Genomic DNA, 15793 nt, shown 5'->3' with positions numbered 1-15793 from the left:
TTAATTATAATAATTATTAAAATAAATAATTTAAAAAATATTTATCAAAATAAATACTCTTCTTTAATTTTATTTATAATCATTTTATATGTATTTTATTTATAATGTAAATAAAATATGTGTAATTTTTTAATTTTTATATATTTTATTTATACTATAAATAAGATATATGTATTTATAAATAATTAAATATAATTTTTAAAAATAATAAAAATATTAATAATTTAAATTGCACCAAACACTTAAAAATAAAACGATTTAAAATTACAAAAGTTTTATATCACATGGGCTAATAACTTAAGCCCACTGTAACCATGAATTTGGATTGAATTCTAATTAAAGAAAATTGCCTCTTAATCAAGCTGCACGGAGTTAAAATTCTAGCTCAGATTGGGATGAAGTTTACGAGAAAATCTCAAAGTGTGAGTGTGTGAATAATGTAATAACAAAAAAAAAAAAAGAAAACTTATGCTGAAAAAAAAAATAGTAAATTAAATAAATGAAGATTTATTCTTATAAATAGTTAGGTATTTATCTAAAAAATATGTTATTTTATTTTTATTAATTTTTAAAGTAAATTTATATACTTTTTTTTTTTTTAAAAATCTTCTTTATCATAAAATTATTCTTTTAGAAAACATATAGGAATAAAAGATAAGCCTTTTTCTCGTTTAAAAAAAAACCTTTGGTTTTAAGAAGAAATCAAATGGAAGAAATTAAGGAATGAACGGTAGTATCTGGATGATAATTTAGATTTTCTTCTCGACCTACTACCTATCAGCCCATAATATGGAAGAGGAGATAAAAACATCAAGGTAGTTCATGTCAATAAATAATAAAGAGAAAAAAAAACAAAAGAAAAACCAATGAACCATGTTAGCTTATTGGCTAGAAAACTATACAAATGATGGGGTAATTAACTACCAAACAACTTATATGATTTTTATTTTAGGATTGGAAGTGAGTTAAGTTATTTACGAGCTAATTCGAGTTCGACTTATTAATAATTCGACTAAACTCGTGAGCTGGTAAGCTGAGTTTGAATTTGGATAAATTCAACTAAATAGTTATATATATATATATATATATATATATATATATATATTAATGATCTTAATTATTTAAAATTTTATATTTAGTTTTACATATAATTTATTGATAGATAGATAATATATAAAATCAATTTTTTAAAATATTTTTTAAAATATTTTTTAAAATATACAAGTTATAATTTATTAATATAGAATTATAGATTATTTTTCTATTATTTAAGCCAACTCGTGAGCTCAAGCCAGTTCGTGAGCTTTCAGTGAACCGAGATTGAGCTTAAGAAATAGGCTCGATTGTTAATGAGATGAGTTGTGAGCCAAGCTCAATTTTCGTGAGTCGAGCTTGAACTTGGTCTAACTCGACTCAACTCGACTCACTTCCAGCCCTATTTACCGTGTGTATATATATAACACAACAATCAGTTTATATCAAAAAAAACTAGAGAAAATGACAAATTAATTTTTAGTTTTTCGAACATTTAAGTTTTTGAGAATTTAAAAATATATTTAAATATCTAAATTCTTCAAAATTTGGACACATCGATTCCTCGGTCTAATTTGTCCCATTTAAAAAACTTTTGAGTGAACTACCAATCCCACTCTTGTCCATTTTTCGGAATAACAATGCGACCCTTCAAAAGAAATAGACAGCCCCGAAATAAATCGTTTTTATCTTGAAGGGTCGCGTTGTCATTCTGAGAAATAGGCAGGACTGCAGGAGTCGGGTTGATAGTTTACGTGTGCATCTGTATCAACTATGTTAGTATAATAAGAGTTACGTTTGATTATTTTTTGTTGGGTCTGACAGACCCAATTAAAAATGAGAGATCGATATGTCCAAATTTTAAAAAATTAGAGACTTAAATATATCTTCAAATTTTTGAAGATTTAAATATTCGCAAATCAAAAGATCAAATTTTATTATAACTTTTTTATTTTGTTATGCTTTATAAAAATGGTTGAAATTTAAAAGGTTAACCTGACTAACTTTATTTTTATAAAAAAAAAGTTTCCAAATGTGGTAAGAGCCCGTTTGGGAAGTGCCAAAAGCTATTTTTTTTTTTACTTTTGAATTATGTAAAGTTACGATAAGCGTGTTTGGCACCATTTTAAAGAAGAGCTTTTGACTTTTCGAAATGTTAATTTACAACTTTTGGAAGAAGTAGAAATAGATGACTTATCTCCTTCTCTATAAGTCATTTTATCACTTCCGTGAAAAAAAATTGATTTCAAAACAAAAAAATATACTTTCATTCTTGATTCTGTGAAAAAATGTTTCCTTGGCCCTCCACTACCATTTTCACGCAAGGTTCCATCTTCTAGAAGCACTGGCCTTCCAACATCATCTTCACGCAATGTTCCATCTACTGGAAGTGTTTGGTCCTCCACCACCATTTTCACGTAATGATTCATCTGTTGGAAGTATTGACCCTTCACCACCATCTTCTGTTCAATCTGAACCAGCATATATTCCTTTCAGGTATTTTTTTTTTATCATTTTATCATTCTATTTTATTATTAAATTTATATTGAACATTGTGTATGCTATGAAATCTCAATTTTAATTTTATTTTTTTACATGTGATTTTAATTTTATTTTTTTATATGTGATTTTATTTTTATACAACTTGCTATTATTTTTATAATTAGTTTTATAATTTTCTTTTTTTTATGTTCTTCCCCAACAAATTCATGAAAGTGCTAGTCCGGAAGAAAATTTAAACCTGATTGGAATGAAAGAAATTATGTTATATTCATAAAAATATGTAAAGAAGAGATGGTGGCTGGAAATAGACATGGAACACATTTTAACAAAGTTAGTTGGGCAAATTTAAAAACAAAATTCTTGAAAGAAACTGGTTTAAATTATGAGTCTAAACAATTTAAAAACAAGTGGGAGACTATGAAAAGAGAATGAGGACTATGAGCTAAACTAAAAGGAAAAGAGACCGGTCTTGGTTGGGATCCTATTAAGAAGACCATACAAGCAAGTGATTATTGGTGGGATACTAAGACTCAGGTATGTTGCATTTTTTAAAACTATTTTAGAAATATCAATTTTAATATCCATTCTCTTGTATTTCAGAAATATCAATTTTAAAATCAACATTTAATAATGGAAAGTATTTGTTATCATTGTTATTTTAATATTTATTTTTTTATGTTAAAAAAATTGTATTTTTTGAGTTATTTATCCAAACGCTACAACTTTAAAATAAGTATTTTTATACTTAAAAATTCAAACACAAAATAACTTATTTATAAGTTACTATTAATAAAAGTTCTTATACTTTAAACTCTTTTTCCAAAAGAACTTATTTAAGTTATTTACTTAAACTGGCCTAAATCTAGTTTTTTACATAAAGAAAAAAAAATATATAAAATCCATAACTTGCTACTTCATTTATTACTTCTAATAGCATATTATTTCTTTAAGTAACATTGTATTCTCTCCTTTATTTGGAATGCTAGTTAAAAAAAGAATTATAGAGTTTAGATGTTAATGGTGTGTACAAGTATTATATTGTTATCTAATCAAATTATTATACTCATAAGACTATTTACATTATGGGTAAAGTATTATTTTAGTTTTTAATATTTAGACAAGTTTTAATTTAGCCTTTAATATTTTAAATATTTTATTTTAATTTTAAAAAGTTTAAATGTTTTATTTAATTTAAAAAATTTTTAAATTAATTTAATATTATTCTACTATTAAATTTGACACAAATAATTAATATATTAAAAAATAATATTTAATTTTAGTATGTAGATAAATTGATCTATAATTGATTACTAATTTAAAAAATTTTTTCTTAAATTCTGGATCATTAATAATTGATCGATAGAATTTTAAAATTTTTTTACAAAGAGATCGAAAAAAAAGTGTTACAAAAAATGTTTTGATTATATTTTTTTAACATAAAAAAAGATATAATTTAACAATAATATTATTAATGTCAGGTCACTCATTTTATTAATTATTTGTGTTAAATTTAACAGTATGACCACATTAAATTTGTTTAAAATTTTTTGAGACAAAAATAAAAAATTTAAAATATTAAAATTAAATTAAAATATCACTTTTTAAAAGACTACCTCTAAAAGAATGATAATTTTTTTTTGTAATAATTTTTATATTGCAATCTAATGAAATCGTTATATTTGTAAAACTTTTAAATATTTAAGCTAAATAATAATACAAGTTTAATTTTAATTTATTGATAGTATAAAATATTTTATATAATTATTTAATTATATTCATTTTCTATTATTTACGCGATTAATATAAAAAATTAATTATTTTATACTCATAATATCAAAATTAAATTTTAATAATATTGCTTCTTATGATAATTTGTAGTTTCTTAAAATTAAAATTTTCACTGAAGTTTATATTTATTTCTACTGAGATTACATATACGCTGTTTCTATCCATTTTTTTAAACACTAAATAACAGATCAAAATTAAATACACATATATAGCCTATTTATATAATTGTCCAAATAATTGAAAAAAAAAGGTTTATACAAGGAAAAAAGGTAATTATCCAAGGCTTGCACTTCAAAGTACCAGGAGATTAAAAGAGTGCAGACTTAAGAATTAAGACTGCGGTGGTGGATCTTGCAGTGGAGTAGAAGGAGGATTGAAGGAAAGAAATGGATCAGATTCTGAACAAAGTTGGGTCCTACTGGTTCAACCGCAAGGCTACCAAGCAACTTGACTCTGTTGGTGATGATATCAATGTACCTAATTCTTCACACTCTTTCTCTTCTTTTTCTTTCACTCTACATTTTTCTTTGCAAAATTTCAGGTTTTGGTCATCTGGGTACTTGAGTTCTGGCTAATCAAATGAAAAAAATCGAAACTTTTTCGATTTTTATGCTTTTATCGATGCTGGTTTCATGGCTTTTGATTGATGGGTATTTCTTGAAGCTCAATTGTTGATTATCCATGTTCTCTCACGATCTGTGTGCATTATGCCAAAATTTAGAAAATTGTATTCTTTAATTTAAATTTCTTCTATGTATTATATAGTAAGTCAGTCTCTGAAAAACGAATTAGGAAGAGATGTTTGGTTTGTTTTAGTTTTTTTTTTCTTTCTTGTATGGACATTTGGGTTAGGTATGGGAGGGGGGAAGGTGTACTGAGATAAGTAGAAGGTAGGAAATTTTTTTAATCAAGTGAAATTGATAGGGTTTTGGTTTGTTTTTATATCAGCAGGGAGGTGAACCCTTTCGGGATCAAGAGGTAACCTTTATCAGGGGTATTGGTTTGATATAACAATGTAAAAGATTGAGTTGACTCAATTGAGAATTTGCATTGGTGCCTCCTTGATCTGATTGTAATTCTCTTCTTGCAATGCCCACAATTGAATTTACACGTTGTAGTTAATTAAAGCCAGAGGTGTTGACTAGTTAGCTTGGAATTCTTAAACAAAATCAGGGGTGTCATTGGCATTAATCTCCGAGAAAAGTTGAGGATCTCAAATATTTTATTGCCGAAGGGGATATGCGACTGAGATTATGTTCGGTTGGGGGTTTATAGGGTGAAAGTTTTGGGGATGAGATCCGAGATCTCCATAAATTTCAACTCAATTTTTACCCTCTAGCCAAACAAACCCGTAAATGAGATTTTGTTCAAGTGAGATAAAATGTTTTAAGAAGGAAAATGTGGAAATGGATAGAGAGGGGAACAGAACATTGGAAAGTTGTGTGTAAGAGCTGCTATCATTTTATGCAGAAGTTTATTTCTAGAATCAATTTGTTGAACTCTTTATCTGTATCGGTGGTCAGTAGATTGATGCACCTATAACTGTTAGTTTTGGCTTTTGACTGAGAGTTAATTAGGATTAGTGTCACTGGAAGCCTTAGTTCTGCCTCGAATCAGTTTGGTGTTGACAGGTTTTATTTGTTCATTTTATTTTGCTGAAAATTTCAGGCAGAAGGATCTTATTTTGTTTATGACTTAATGATTTGTTTGGCTCTGTATTCTTATTGCTTTGAGTAAATTGTAACATAAGATATATAGATATTAGTGACGGTGGCATGGTGCAATTCTTAAGATTGATTTATCCTCTTGCTGATGAGTAAAATCACTTGTGACTTGTTAGTATTGGGATTTGGGAGTGTAATGTTTCCATTAGACTATTACTAAATGTTGAAGATGAGATTCAATTGCTTAATTTTTAGATAACTCTTTATCTGTTGTTGAATAGTCACTGTCAGACAGTATTGGAGGCGGAACCAGATGGTTGGTGAACAAAATAAAAGGTTTGTATTTCTTAAATATTTCTATCTATTGTTCAAACATTTGTTTTTAAACTAATGTAGGGTGTGAAATGTGTACTGTATAGCAATTTCTTTAGTATAAATAAACTCCATGAGTTACTAAGGCCATTTACATGTGCTTGAACCTACATTATAGTGTCATTATGTTGTGGTGAGTATTAAGTATCTTGAAAATTTTGAAATTAGAATCACTAATTACTATTTAGTGTAAACAGTGGGAGTTTAGTTCCAGCCACTGCTTTTCAAGATCATAGTACTTTAGTTATGCTGCTAATAACAATTAGATACCCTGAAATGGTTCTTAAAGCTTTTGTATTGGAATTAAACATGCTTTGTAGGATTTTTATATATTATCAAGTTATCAATAGTATGTTACATATCACATACATACTAACTGAAACTATTTAGGTACAACTACGGATTTTGAAAACCTGCTAAATCCTTTCAAAATTGAGTTTGAAACCCTTCTCCACTTGTTGCTATCTTGGTGAGTGTCATCTTATAATTTCTGATAATATTGCCGCCCTCTAACTTGAAGATTTATGTCCACAGGAAAGATGCAAAAGCCTTTAACCGAGTTGCTAAAGGAGTATGATCTTCCTGTAGGGATCTTTCCTCGTGACGCAACGAACTACGAGTTCAATGAAGAAACAAGGAAGCTCGTCGTTTACATTCCTCAAGTGTGTGAAGTAGGCTACAAGGATTCGTCAGTCTTGCGTTTCACCACCACCGTGACTTGTTATCTCGAAAAAGGGAAGTTGGCGGATATAGAGGGAATGAAGACCAAAGTATTGATCTGGACTAAAGTGACTGCGATTTCATCCGAAGGATCAAAGCTTCATTTCACTGCTGGTATGAAGAAAACAAGGAGCAGAGAAGCATATGAGGTTTCAAGGGATGGTGTGACCGTAGAAAAATTCTGATGAATTAAGAATATATATATATATATATATATACACCATCCTTTCGTGTCTGTAATTTGACAATATGTGATATAAATTTGTTTTCTTCTTTTTTGAAAGTGATATAAATTGTCTGTTCAATGTTGTGATTTGTTGGAACCTGAGACATAATAGTAAAATCAGTTCTTGCTGTGTGGGTCGATCATTTTACTCTGTATTTCATCCTTATTTATGTTGTTCTATAATTTTGGGTTCCCAATTAGAGTCTGCATATAGAGATATATTATCACTACAAAACAAAGTCAAGCAAAACACACAAAAGTGATATGCACCAGCCGGGAATCGAACCCGGGTCTGTACCGTGGCAGGGTACTATTCTACCACTAGACCACTGGTGCTCTTATGTTTCAACTATAGAAACTTATAATATTCAGTGTTTACTCGCAATAATGGCTACTTTGAAACAAGGTTCTGAAAATAGTATATTTATATATAGAATATATAAATTTTTTATATTTTATTATTTTAAATCAATTAATTGCTAAAAATTAGATTACTACTCTTTTTATTTCTTTATGTCTATTTTTTTAACAAAAAATCGGATTTTTTCTTATATCCTTTTCTCTTCTTCTCTTGCGTTTGAATATCAAAAATTAAATTCTTAATTTTTGAATATCTACTTGTACTGCTTTATTCCCTTTACTATTAGTCTCGTTACTGTCATCGTTCCTCCTTGTGCTCGTGTCGTTTCCACAACTCCTCTATACATTTTCGATTTCAATTCATCTTCATATTCTGGAATGTCGTATCAAAGACCATGCCAACTTTCGGTTTCAATTCATCTTCACATTTTGGAATCCATTCTTCTAATGAGTTTAACGTATCATTTAAGTCATTTAAACACGCATCTGAATCAATTTTATTGTCTTGAATTTCCATTAAAATATACCTAATAAAACAAATTGAAATTCTTTTTAATATGCATAAAAAGAGAGATACAAGTAACAGAGAATCAATTTAGTTTTATACTAGATAGATCCACCACTGAAACTATATACCTTGTTAAGAAGGATGATGGAGAAGTACCGTAGTAATAAAAGAGATCTACATATGGTGTTTATTGATTTAGAAAAAATGTACAATAAGGTACCAAAGGAGGTCTTATGGAAGGCTTTGGAAAAGAAGAGAATAAGAATTGTATATATTCGTGCAATTAAAGACATCTATGATAGGGCTACAACTAGTGTAAGACTCAAGGTGGTGTGACAAAAGAATTTTTTAATGATATAGGATTACATCAGGGATCATCCTTAAGTTCATATCTTTTCACATTAGTTTTGGAAGTACTCACAGAGCATATCCAAGAGCCTGTGTCATAGTGCATGCTTTTTGTCGATGATATCGTCCTTATGGAAGAGTCAAGAGAAGAGAAGACTTAAATAAGAAGTTGGATTTATTGAGCTCTAGAAGTATATAGTTTGTACATAAGTCGTAGCAAGATGGAATATATGGAATGTAAGTTTGGCTACTGATGGAAAAATCCTAATATAAAGGTAAAAATTGGAGAAAATATCCTACGAAAAATTAAAAGTTTTAAGTATCATGGTGCATCATACAGAATAATGGTGAGATTGAACATGATGTAAATCATAGGATCCAAGCAGGTTGGTCAAAATGGCAGAGTGCATCTGGTTTTATATGTGACAAAAAAGTGTCTTTAAAATTTAAAGGTAAATTCTATCACACTGCTATCAAACCGGCTATGCTTTATGGTACAGAGTGTTGGATAGCCAAAGGGGAGCACGAACATAAGTCAAGTGTGGCAGAGATGAAAATGTTGAGATGGATGAGTGGTCATACATAATTAGATAGAATAAGATTATGAAGATATAAGAGACAGAGTTGGAGTAGCACCTATTGTAAAAAAGATGGTAGAATCGCATCTCAGGTGGTTTGGACATGTGACAAGAAGACCGACAGAGTACCCCTCGATCAGGAGGGTGGATGAGATGGAAGATGGAAGATGGAGAAAGAGTGAAAAGTAGAGGAAGACTATCCATGAGGTGGTCAAACGAGATCTACATGTAAACGATCTCTCTATAGACATAATATATGATAGAGCTCAATGGTGTCATTTGATCCATATAGCCTACCACACCTAGTGGGACAACGCTTTATTGTTGTTGTATGCATAAAAAAAGACTTAAATTTAATTAATTTTACACAAATTTTATAAAATAATATATTAAATTTATATAACTAAAAAATAAAAAACTTTCATATAATTAAAAAATTATATATGCTTTAAAAAAATTATTGTCTAATATAAAAACATTTTACTTTTGAAGGCACATTTATTAATACTATAAATAAAAAAGAGACACATACAAATCTGTTTATTATAAATATGAATAAATAGCGACAACAGTAACTAACAACTCAGATAACAGCAATAAAAACATAGAGAAGAGATGTCAGCAACAAAAACATAGAGAAGAGATGTGATAATAACGAAAGTGACGAACACAAAAAAGAGCGATGACAATAATAAGACTATTAGTGAAAGGAATAACGCAGACACGTAATAGAAAGAGATATTCAAAAATTAAAAATTTAATTTTTGATATCTAAACGTAAAAAGAAAAAAGAAAAAGATGTGAGAGAGAATCTTATTTTTGGTCAAAAAAAAGAGAAAAAAAAAGAGAAAATAATAATTTTAATTTTAATTTTTACTTTTAAAATATATTTAATCTTGGTCATTAAATTTATTCTTACATTCTCATATAAACAATTCATCCTCAATATATATATATATATATATATATATGAACTTTTATAATGCAAGTATTTCTTTAGCAAAACTTGCATGTGCTGTAATAAGTTGATAATTGAATAAGTGAAATTATAGTTAGTGAAGAGTTGCTTTGGTCGATAATGGTAGAAAATTTATACGGAAATGGGAAAACAAAAAGTTGAAATAAAAATGGCGTTCATATCAAGAACTTGAAACTGAATATGTTTTTGTTTTGTCCGAAAGAATTTGGATTTTGAAAAAAAATGAAATTGAATGCATTAGCATGGCCAAGGAGAAAATAAGAAAAAAAGAAAATAAGTTACAATAAACGGAATTATTCTTAAGGTTATATATACATAGTAAGAGGAATTTATCTATCTATCCATCCACCATTCCATCTATCTATTTTTATTATATAAAAATTAATACTAAATTATTATAAAATAAATTTATGTTATATAATTATTTTCTATTATGTCATGTCAACTATTTTAAATTAGATAACAAATTGACAATTACTAAAAAAACTTTTTTGTTATTAAACTATATGTCACTCATTTTAAATAGATGACATTATATTTTTTTACAAAAAAAAATTCTATTAATTAATATCCTTAATTATTTATATTTACTACGAAACATTAAGTATTTTAATTATAAAATAACGGTTAATACAATTAATATTTATATTAAAATAATAATAATAATTTTTAATTATAAATATTCAAATTGCATATTATTATAATCTACTTATATATATAATCAACAATACTCTTGTTACTATTATAGTACTACTTTATCCATTTCATAATTTCTTACAAGAATTATCAAAAATCTCTTTAATTATACTTTTAATTTTGGCACAAGATCAAAATTATAATATAGAGCATCATTCAACAAAGAGGCCAATATTTATATTTGCTTTATAAATTTGTTTGTTGCTATATGTACAAAATATCCATTACAATAATACTTAAAAAATAACTAAAAAAATTACATATGACGGACTTTGTTATTATGTGATTGTGCACAAAAAAAAATTACAAATTCAAACATTTATTAAAAAAATGTTTGAATATATATAAAACTAATCCTATTAAGATATGCAAATAAGGTGAATAACGAGCTGCATTTCAATTCCATTAATCACTTTCAAAATAAGGATTATATTTAATTAATTCAAAATTTAATTTTTAAAATTTAAATTAATTTTTTTTAACTTATTGTTACATTGTTAAAAAAAACATTGTTCTCCTATACTTTTTCATATATAATATAAATTATTGAATTAGATTTTATTATAATTATTATCATTGAATTTATTATCAGATAACTCTTTATTTTAATATTTAATTATAAAATAAAAACATATCTATTATTTTTAATTATTTAAAAAATTATGAATAAAAAAATTATAATATTAGTTTCTATTCTCAAATCTAAATCTAGTAGGGAGAATTATTGTAGTAGATCAGAGAGAATCATGTGCCCGTCTGAGTAAGTGACAAAGGAAATATTGCTATTATGGAAGCGCCAAGGAAAAACTTTCACAAACAATTATGGAAATAAGAATTAAAGAGAAAAATTGCTAATTACAAACACTGGCTCAGTTGGCTAATTTTGGAGTTGGTTAGAAACATTCCTTGATTTCGAAATTGAAATTTTGTTATTTTTTTAGTTCTGTGTACAGAACACATGACTTGGAGCGTGAGTTTAATTTATTTCCATTGAAATTTATAATTTTCTGAAGAAATGGAAACGTCAAACAAGCAAAAATGAGGTTTAAGGTGGCGTTTAACTGATTTTAGCAACCTTAATTATTGTTCAAGAAGATTATACTGCAAATTTCATAGTATTATACTGCAAATTTACACATATTTACTAATCAAGATTATGAGTTAGAGAAGAGAAGTCGAATAGAAAAATAACAAGTGTAACATTTATATAGCATTATTATAGCTAGAGAGGAATTATTTTTTCCTAATTAATGCTAGATAGGTATTAAACAAGCTAACACAAGAATAGGAAATGAATAGCAAAATGATGCACGGCCCAGCTTAAGTCATCAGGAGAAATTAAAAGCTTAAAATTAAAGAAAAAACTATGTTTTTATTTATTTACAAATAACTTCAATAATAATGCATGGAGTAAATTTTAGTAGGTGTAGTGATGATAGAGAAAGCTTCCAAAAAGTGATGAACCAACTGTGAGCAGTAATTTCATTAGCTCCTTGGAAACAGCAGCAGCAGCAGCGAGGAAAGTCACATTCCATGAATAATTCACACCCTAAACCAAACAAAACAAAAACAGAAATACCCCATATATAATTCCACTTATGAACCACTCTAAAATAATAATGCATAGTATATATATAAAAATGTTTTGAATTGGATTAAAACAGCCACCTCACATACATCATCATGGTTGTAAATAGTAGAAGCAGCATCATGCTTGTCCCCCAGTTTGTTATAGAAATGACTGGTTTCCCCATAAAAGAGTGAGATATGCATGGGTTTGTCCTTTCTTGGGCTTGATCCAGAAACATTTTCCTCGTACAGAGGTGTTTTCTGAAAAATTAAAAAAGTAATAATAAATGAAGATGAGTGGTAAGAAAAGAAGAAATAGAAAAAATAGAAAGGTACTTACACAAAGTAATATATGTAAAACTAATCATGCTAGGTACATGTCAAAATCAATAATCACTAACTATTAAAACAATACACACTAACTATATAATCTATGAATTAATCTATTAATGAGCTTCCTTAATTATTCATGATTTTTTACATCCCAGAAGATTAACATGCATGCATGAAAATTAATAATCAACAAACTATACGTAGAAAAGTAAAGCGTAGAAAATCGCATGACCTTCAAGCTGATATCGATGATTTGATGAACCAGAAGAGATTAAAAGAGGAAGAAAAATAAGTTCTTCTCATTGTCGAAGAAAATGAAAAAGCCTCTTTTTAAAATATTTGTTGAGTTATTACACCTTATATACTATGTCCTCTTTATGTATTCTCATTAAAAAAATAATTACAATGGTAAGTCTATTATTGATAAAGAAATAATTTAGGTAACACCCTTCCGCAAGTTAAAATTGTGTAAATCTAACAATTCTAGCTTGGAAACATTAGCAAGAAAAGGACCCGTGGCAGAGCTTTGGTAAGAAAATCAGTAAGTTAATCTTTGGAACGAACTGGCATAAGATGAATGAGACCAGACAAATATTTTTCACGAACAATGTGACAGTCCACTTCAATGTGTTTGGTTCTTACATGAAAGATGAAATTATTAGCAATGTGAATAGCTGACTGGTTGTCACAGAATAGAGTGATAGACTTTTGAAGCGACAAACCAATGAAATTCATTAAAAAAGATAACCAACTAGCTTCACAAGTGGTAACAACAAGAGGCCTATATTCAGCTTCTGCAGAGGACTTGGCAACAGTGGTTTACTTTTTACTCTTCCAGCTAATGAGAGAGTTCCCAAGCATGAAGAAATAACCAGAAACAGAGTGACAAGTATCGACACAGGTAGCCCAGTCAGCATCGACAAATCCAATGAGATACAGATTAGAAGTAGAGAAAAAGAAGAGACCAGTTGCAGGTCGGCCTTTTAAATATCAGAGTACACGAAAAGCAGCCTGTAGATGAGAAGTGGTTGCACAGTCAAAAATTGGCTCAAACGTGCCACATCATAAGAGATATCGGGTCTAGTGTTTGTGAGGTAAAGGAGTGGGCCAATGAACTGTTTGTAAATAGTGTTGTCTGTTAAAATAGTACTTGATTCCTTTGAGAGTTTCTGACTATAATCAAATGTGATAAAGAGAGGCTTGCAATCTAGATAACCAAAATTCCTGAGAAGGTCTATGGTATACTTCCGCTGATAAATGTGAATTCCAGAGTTAAAGCATGCTACTTTCATTCCCAAGAAGTATTTGAGATCACTAAGATTCTTTATTTTTCTTGATGGAATTGATTTCGCCAATGTCATTTCCAGTTAAAACCAAGTCATCAACATATACTAGAATGACAGTGAAGCTTTTAGATTATTTCTTGATAAAGAGTGAATGATCATCAAAAAACTACTTATAACCAACATCCACAAGAGTCTGAGTGAGTTTAATGTTCCATTGCCTGCTTGCTTGTTTGAGCCCATATAGAGACTTTTGCAATTTACAAACCAAACCTGGTTGTGACACAGCCAAACCAGGAGGTATCTTCATATAAACTTTCTTGTCCAAATCTCCATGAAAGAAGGCAGTGTTGATGTCCAGCTATTTCAAATACCATTTCTTTGCCGCTGCTAATGCTAACATTACTTGTAAGGTAGTCATTTTGACAACTGGACTAAAAGTATCACTATAATCTACTCCTTGCACTTGAGTGAATCTTTTTGCAACTAGCCTCGCTTTGTGCCTCTCTATGGTGCCATCGAAATTTAATTTTATCCGAAAAACCCATTTGCAACCCACAGCCTTCTTGTCTTTTGGAAGTTCAGTGAGACACCAAGTTCTGTTCTAATCTAAAGCTGTCAATTCATCTTGTACTGCCTTTCTCCAACATTCATGTGCAGCCGCTTCCTCATAAGTGCTAGGTTCTTGATTTGAGGTGATGGCTAGAGAAAGTGACTTATATTTTGGGGTTAGTTTATCACATGACAAGTGTTGCAATATATGGTATAAAGAGTTAGAGTTGGCAAAGTTGCTAGAGTGAGTTGTCTGGGTTGTCATACAATGATAGTCCTTCAAATAAGCAGGCGGTTTCTTGACTCTTTCAGATTTTCTAGTAATGCAGTCATGTGTGATGTCAGAGTGTTGTGATGCAGGTGCATTGTTAGTGTGTGGTGTGGTAATGGGTGCAATGGTGTGAGAGAAAATTGGTGAGTGCATTGAACTTGAGAAATGTTCATTTAAATCTGTAAGTGTGGTATGTGTGGGTGATTGCAAATGACGTGTGGATGGTGTATCATATTAAAAAAGATCAATGCATTGTGGAGTTCGAATGGGTACCACAGAAATGTCAGTGCTAGTGGAATGTAAAAATGGAAAACGAGTTTCATAAAAATTTATATTTCTGGATATGAAAATTTTCTTTGATTTTAAATCAATAAGTCAAAAACCCTCTGTTCCTAATTTAAAACTGAGAAAAAACTGTTTTTTTGGCTCTTGGGTCTAATTTTGTTCTTGAATTTGTTAATGTAGATGCATATGCAAGAGAACCAAATACTCTTAAAAAATGAAAGGTCAAGTAAGTTACCATACTAAAGCTTGTAAGGACTAGCATTATCTATATTAGTGCTGGGCAGCCTATTAATTAGGTGAATGACGTGAGCAACTGCGTATTGCCAAAAACAATGTGGAATTCCTGATTGAAATAGCAGTGCTCTAGCAACACCTAAAATATGCTGGTGTTTTCTCTCTACAATCCCGTTTTGCTTTGGTGTTTCTACACAAGAAGTTTGGTGTAAAATTCCAGTTGATGCAAAAAAAAATTTAGAGTGAACTCTGACCCATTGTCAGTCCTTATACACTTGACTTGTTTTTCAAATTGTACTCTAACAAAATTCACAAAATTAATAACTAATTGTAATGCTTCAGATTTGGTTTTCATAAAAAAATCCAAGTGAATCTGCTCTTGCCATCCACCACAGTAAAAAAAATACATATGTCCTTCATTGGAAGGGACAGAAATAGGACCCCAGATATCCATATGAACTAAGTCAAAACAATCTTTTATTTCAGTCGTAC

General features: G+C 28.9%; 1 protein-coding gene and 1 non-coding gene across 2 annotated transcripts; one reads left to right on the top strand and one right to left on the bottom strand.

Annotated features, from left to right (window-relative positions):
• The first annotated feature begins 4565 nt into the window (after nt 1-4565).
• LOC130972885 (uncharacterized protein At5g01610-like) lies at nt 4566-7451 on the top strand. Its single transcript, XM_057897214.1, has 3 exons — nt 4566-4796; nt 6269-6323; nt 6894-7451. The coding sequence occupies exons 1-3, from the start codon at nt 4710-4712 to the stop codon at nt 7262-7264; spliced, it is 513 nt and encodes a 170-aa protein (XP_057753197.1). The 5' UTR covers nt 4566-4709; the 3' UTR covers nt 7265-7451.
• Nucleotides 7452-7570: 119 nt separating this feature from the next.
• Nucleotides 7571-7641, bottom strand: TRNAG-GCC (transfer RNA glycine (anticodon GCC)). Its single transcript has one exon. It is a non-coding gene; the product is annotated as a tRNA-Gly (tRNA).
• Between the last annotated feature and the right edge of the window lie 8152 nt (nt 7642-15793).

This window comes from Arachis stenosperma, chromosome 4 (genome assembly GCF_014773155.1).
Source record: "Arachis stenosperma cultivar V10309 chromosome 4, arast.V10309.gnm1.PFL2, whole genome shotgun sequence".
Classification (NCBI taxonomy): domain Eukaryota; kingdom Viridiplantae; phylum Streptophyta; class Magnoliopsida; order Fabales; family Fabaceae; genus Arachis; species Arachis stenosperma.
The sequence above is the reverse complement of the archived record's forward strand: the minus strand, read 5'-3'. Positions and strand labels throughout refer to the sequence as shown.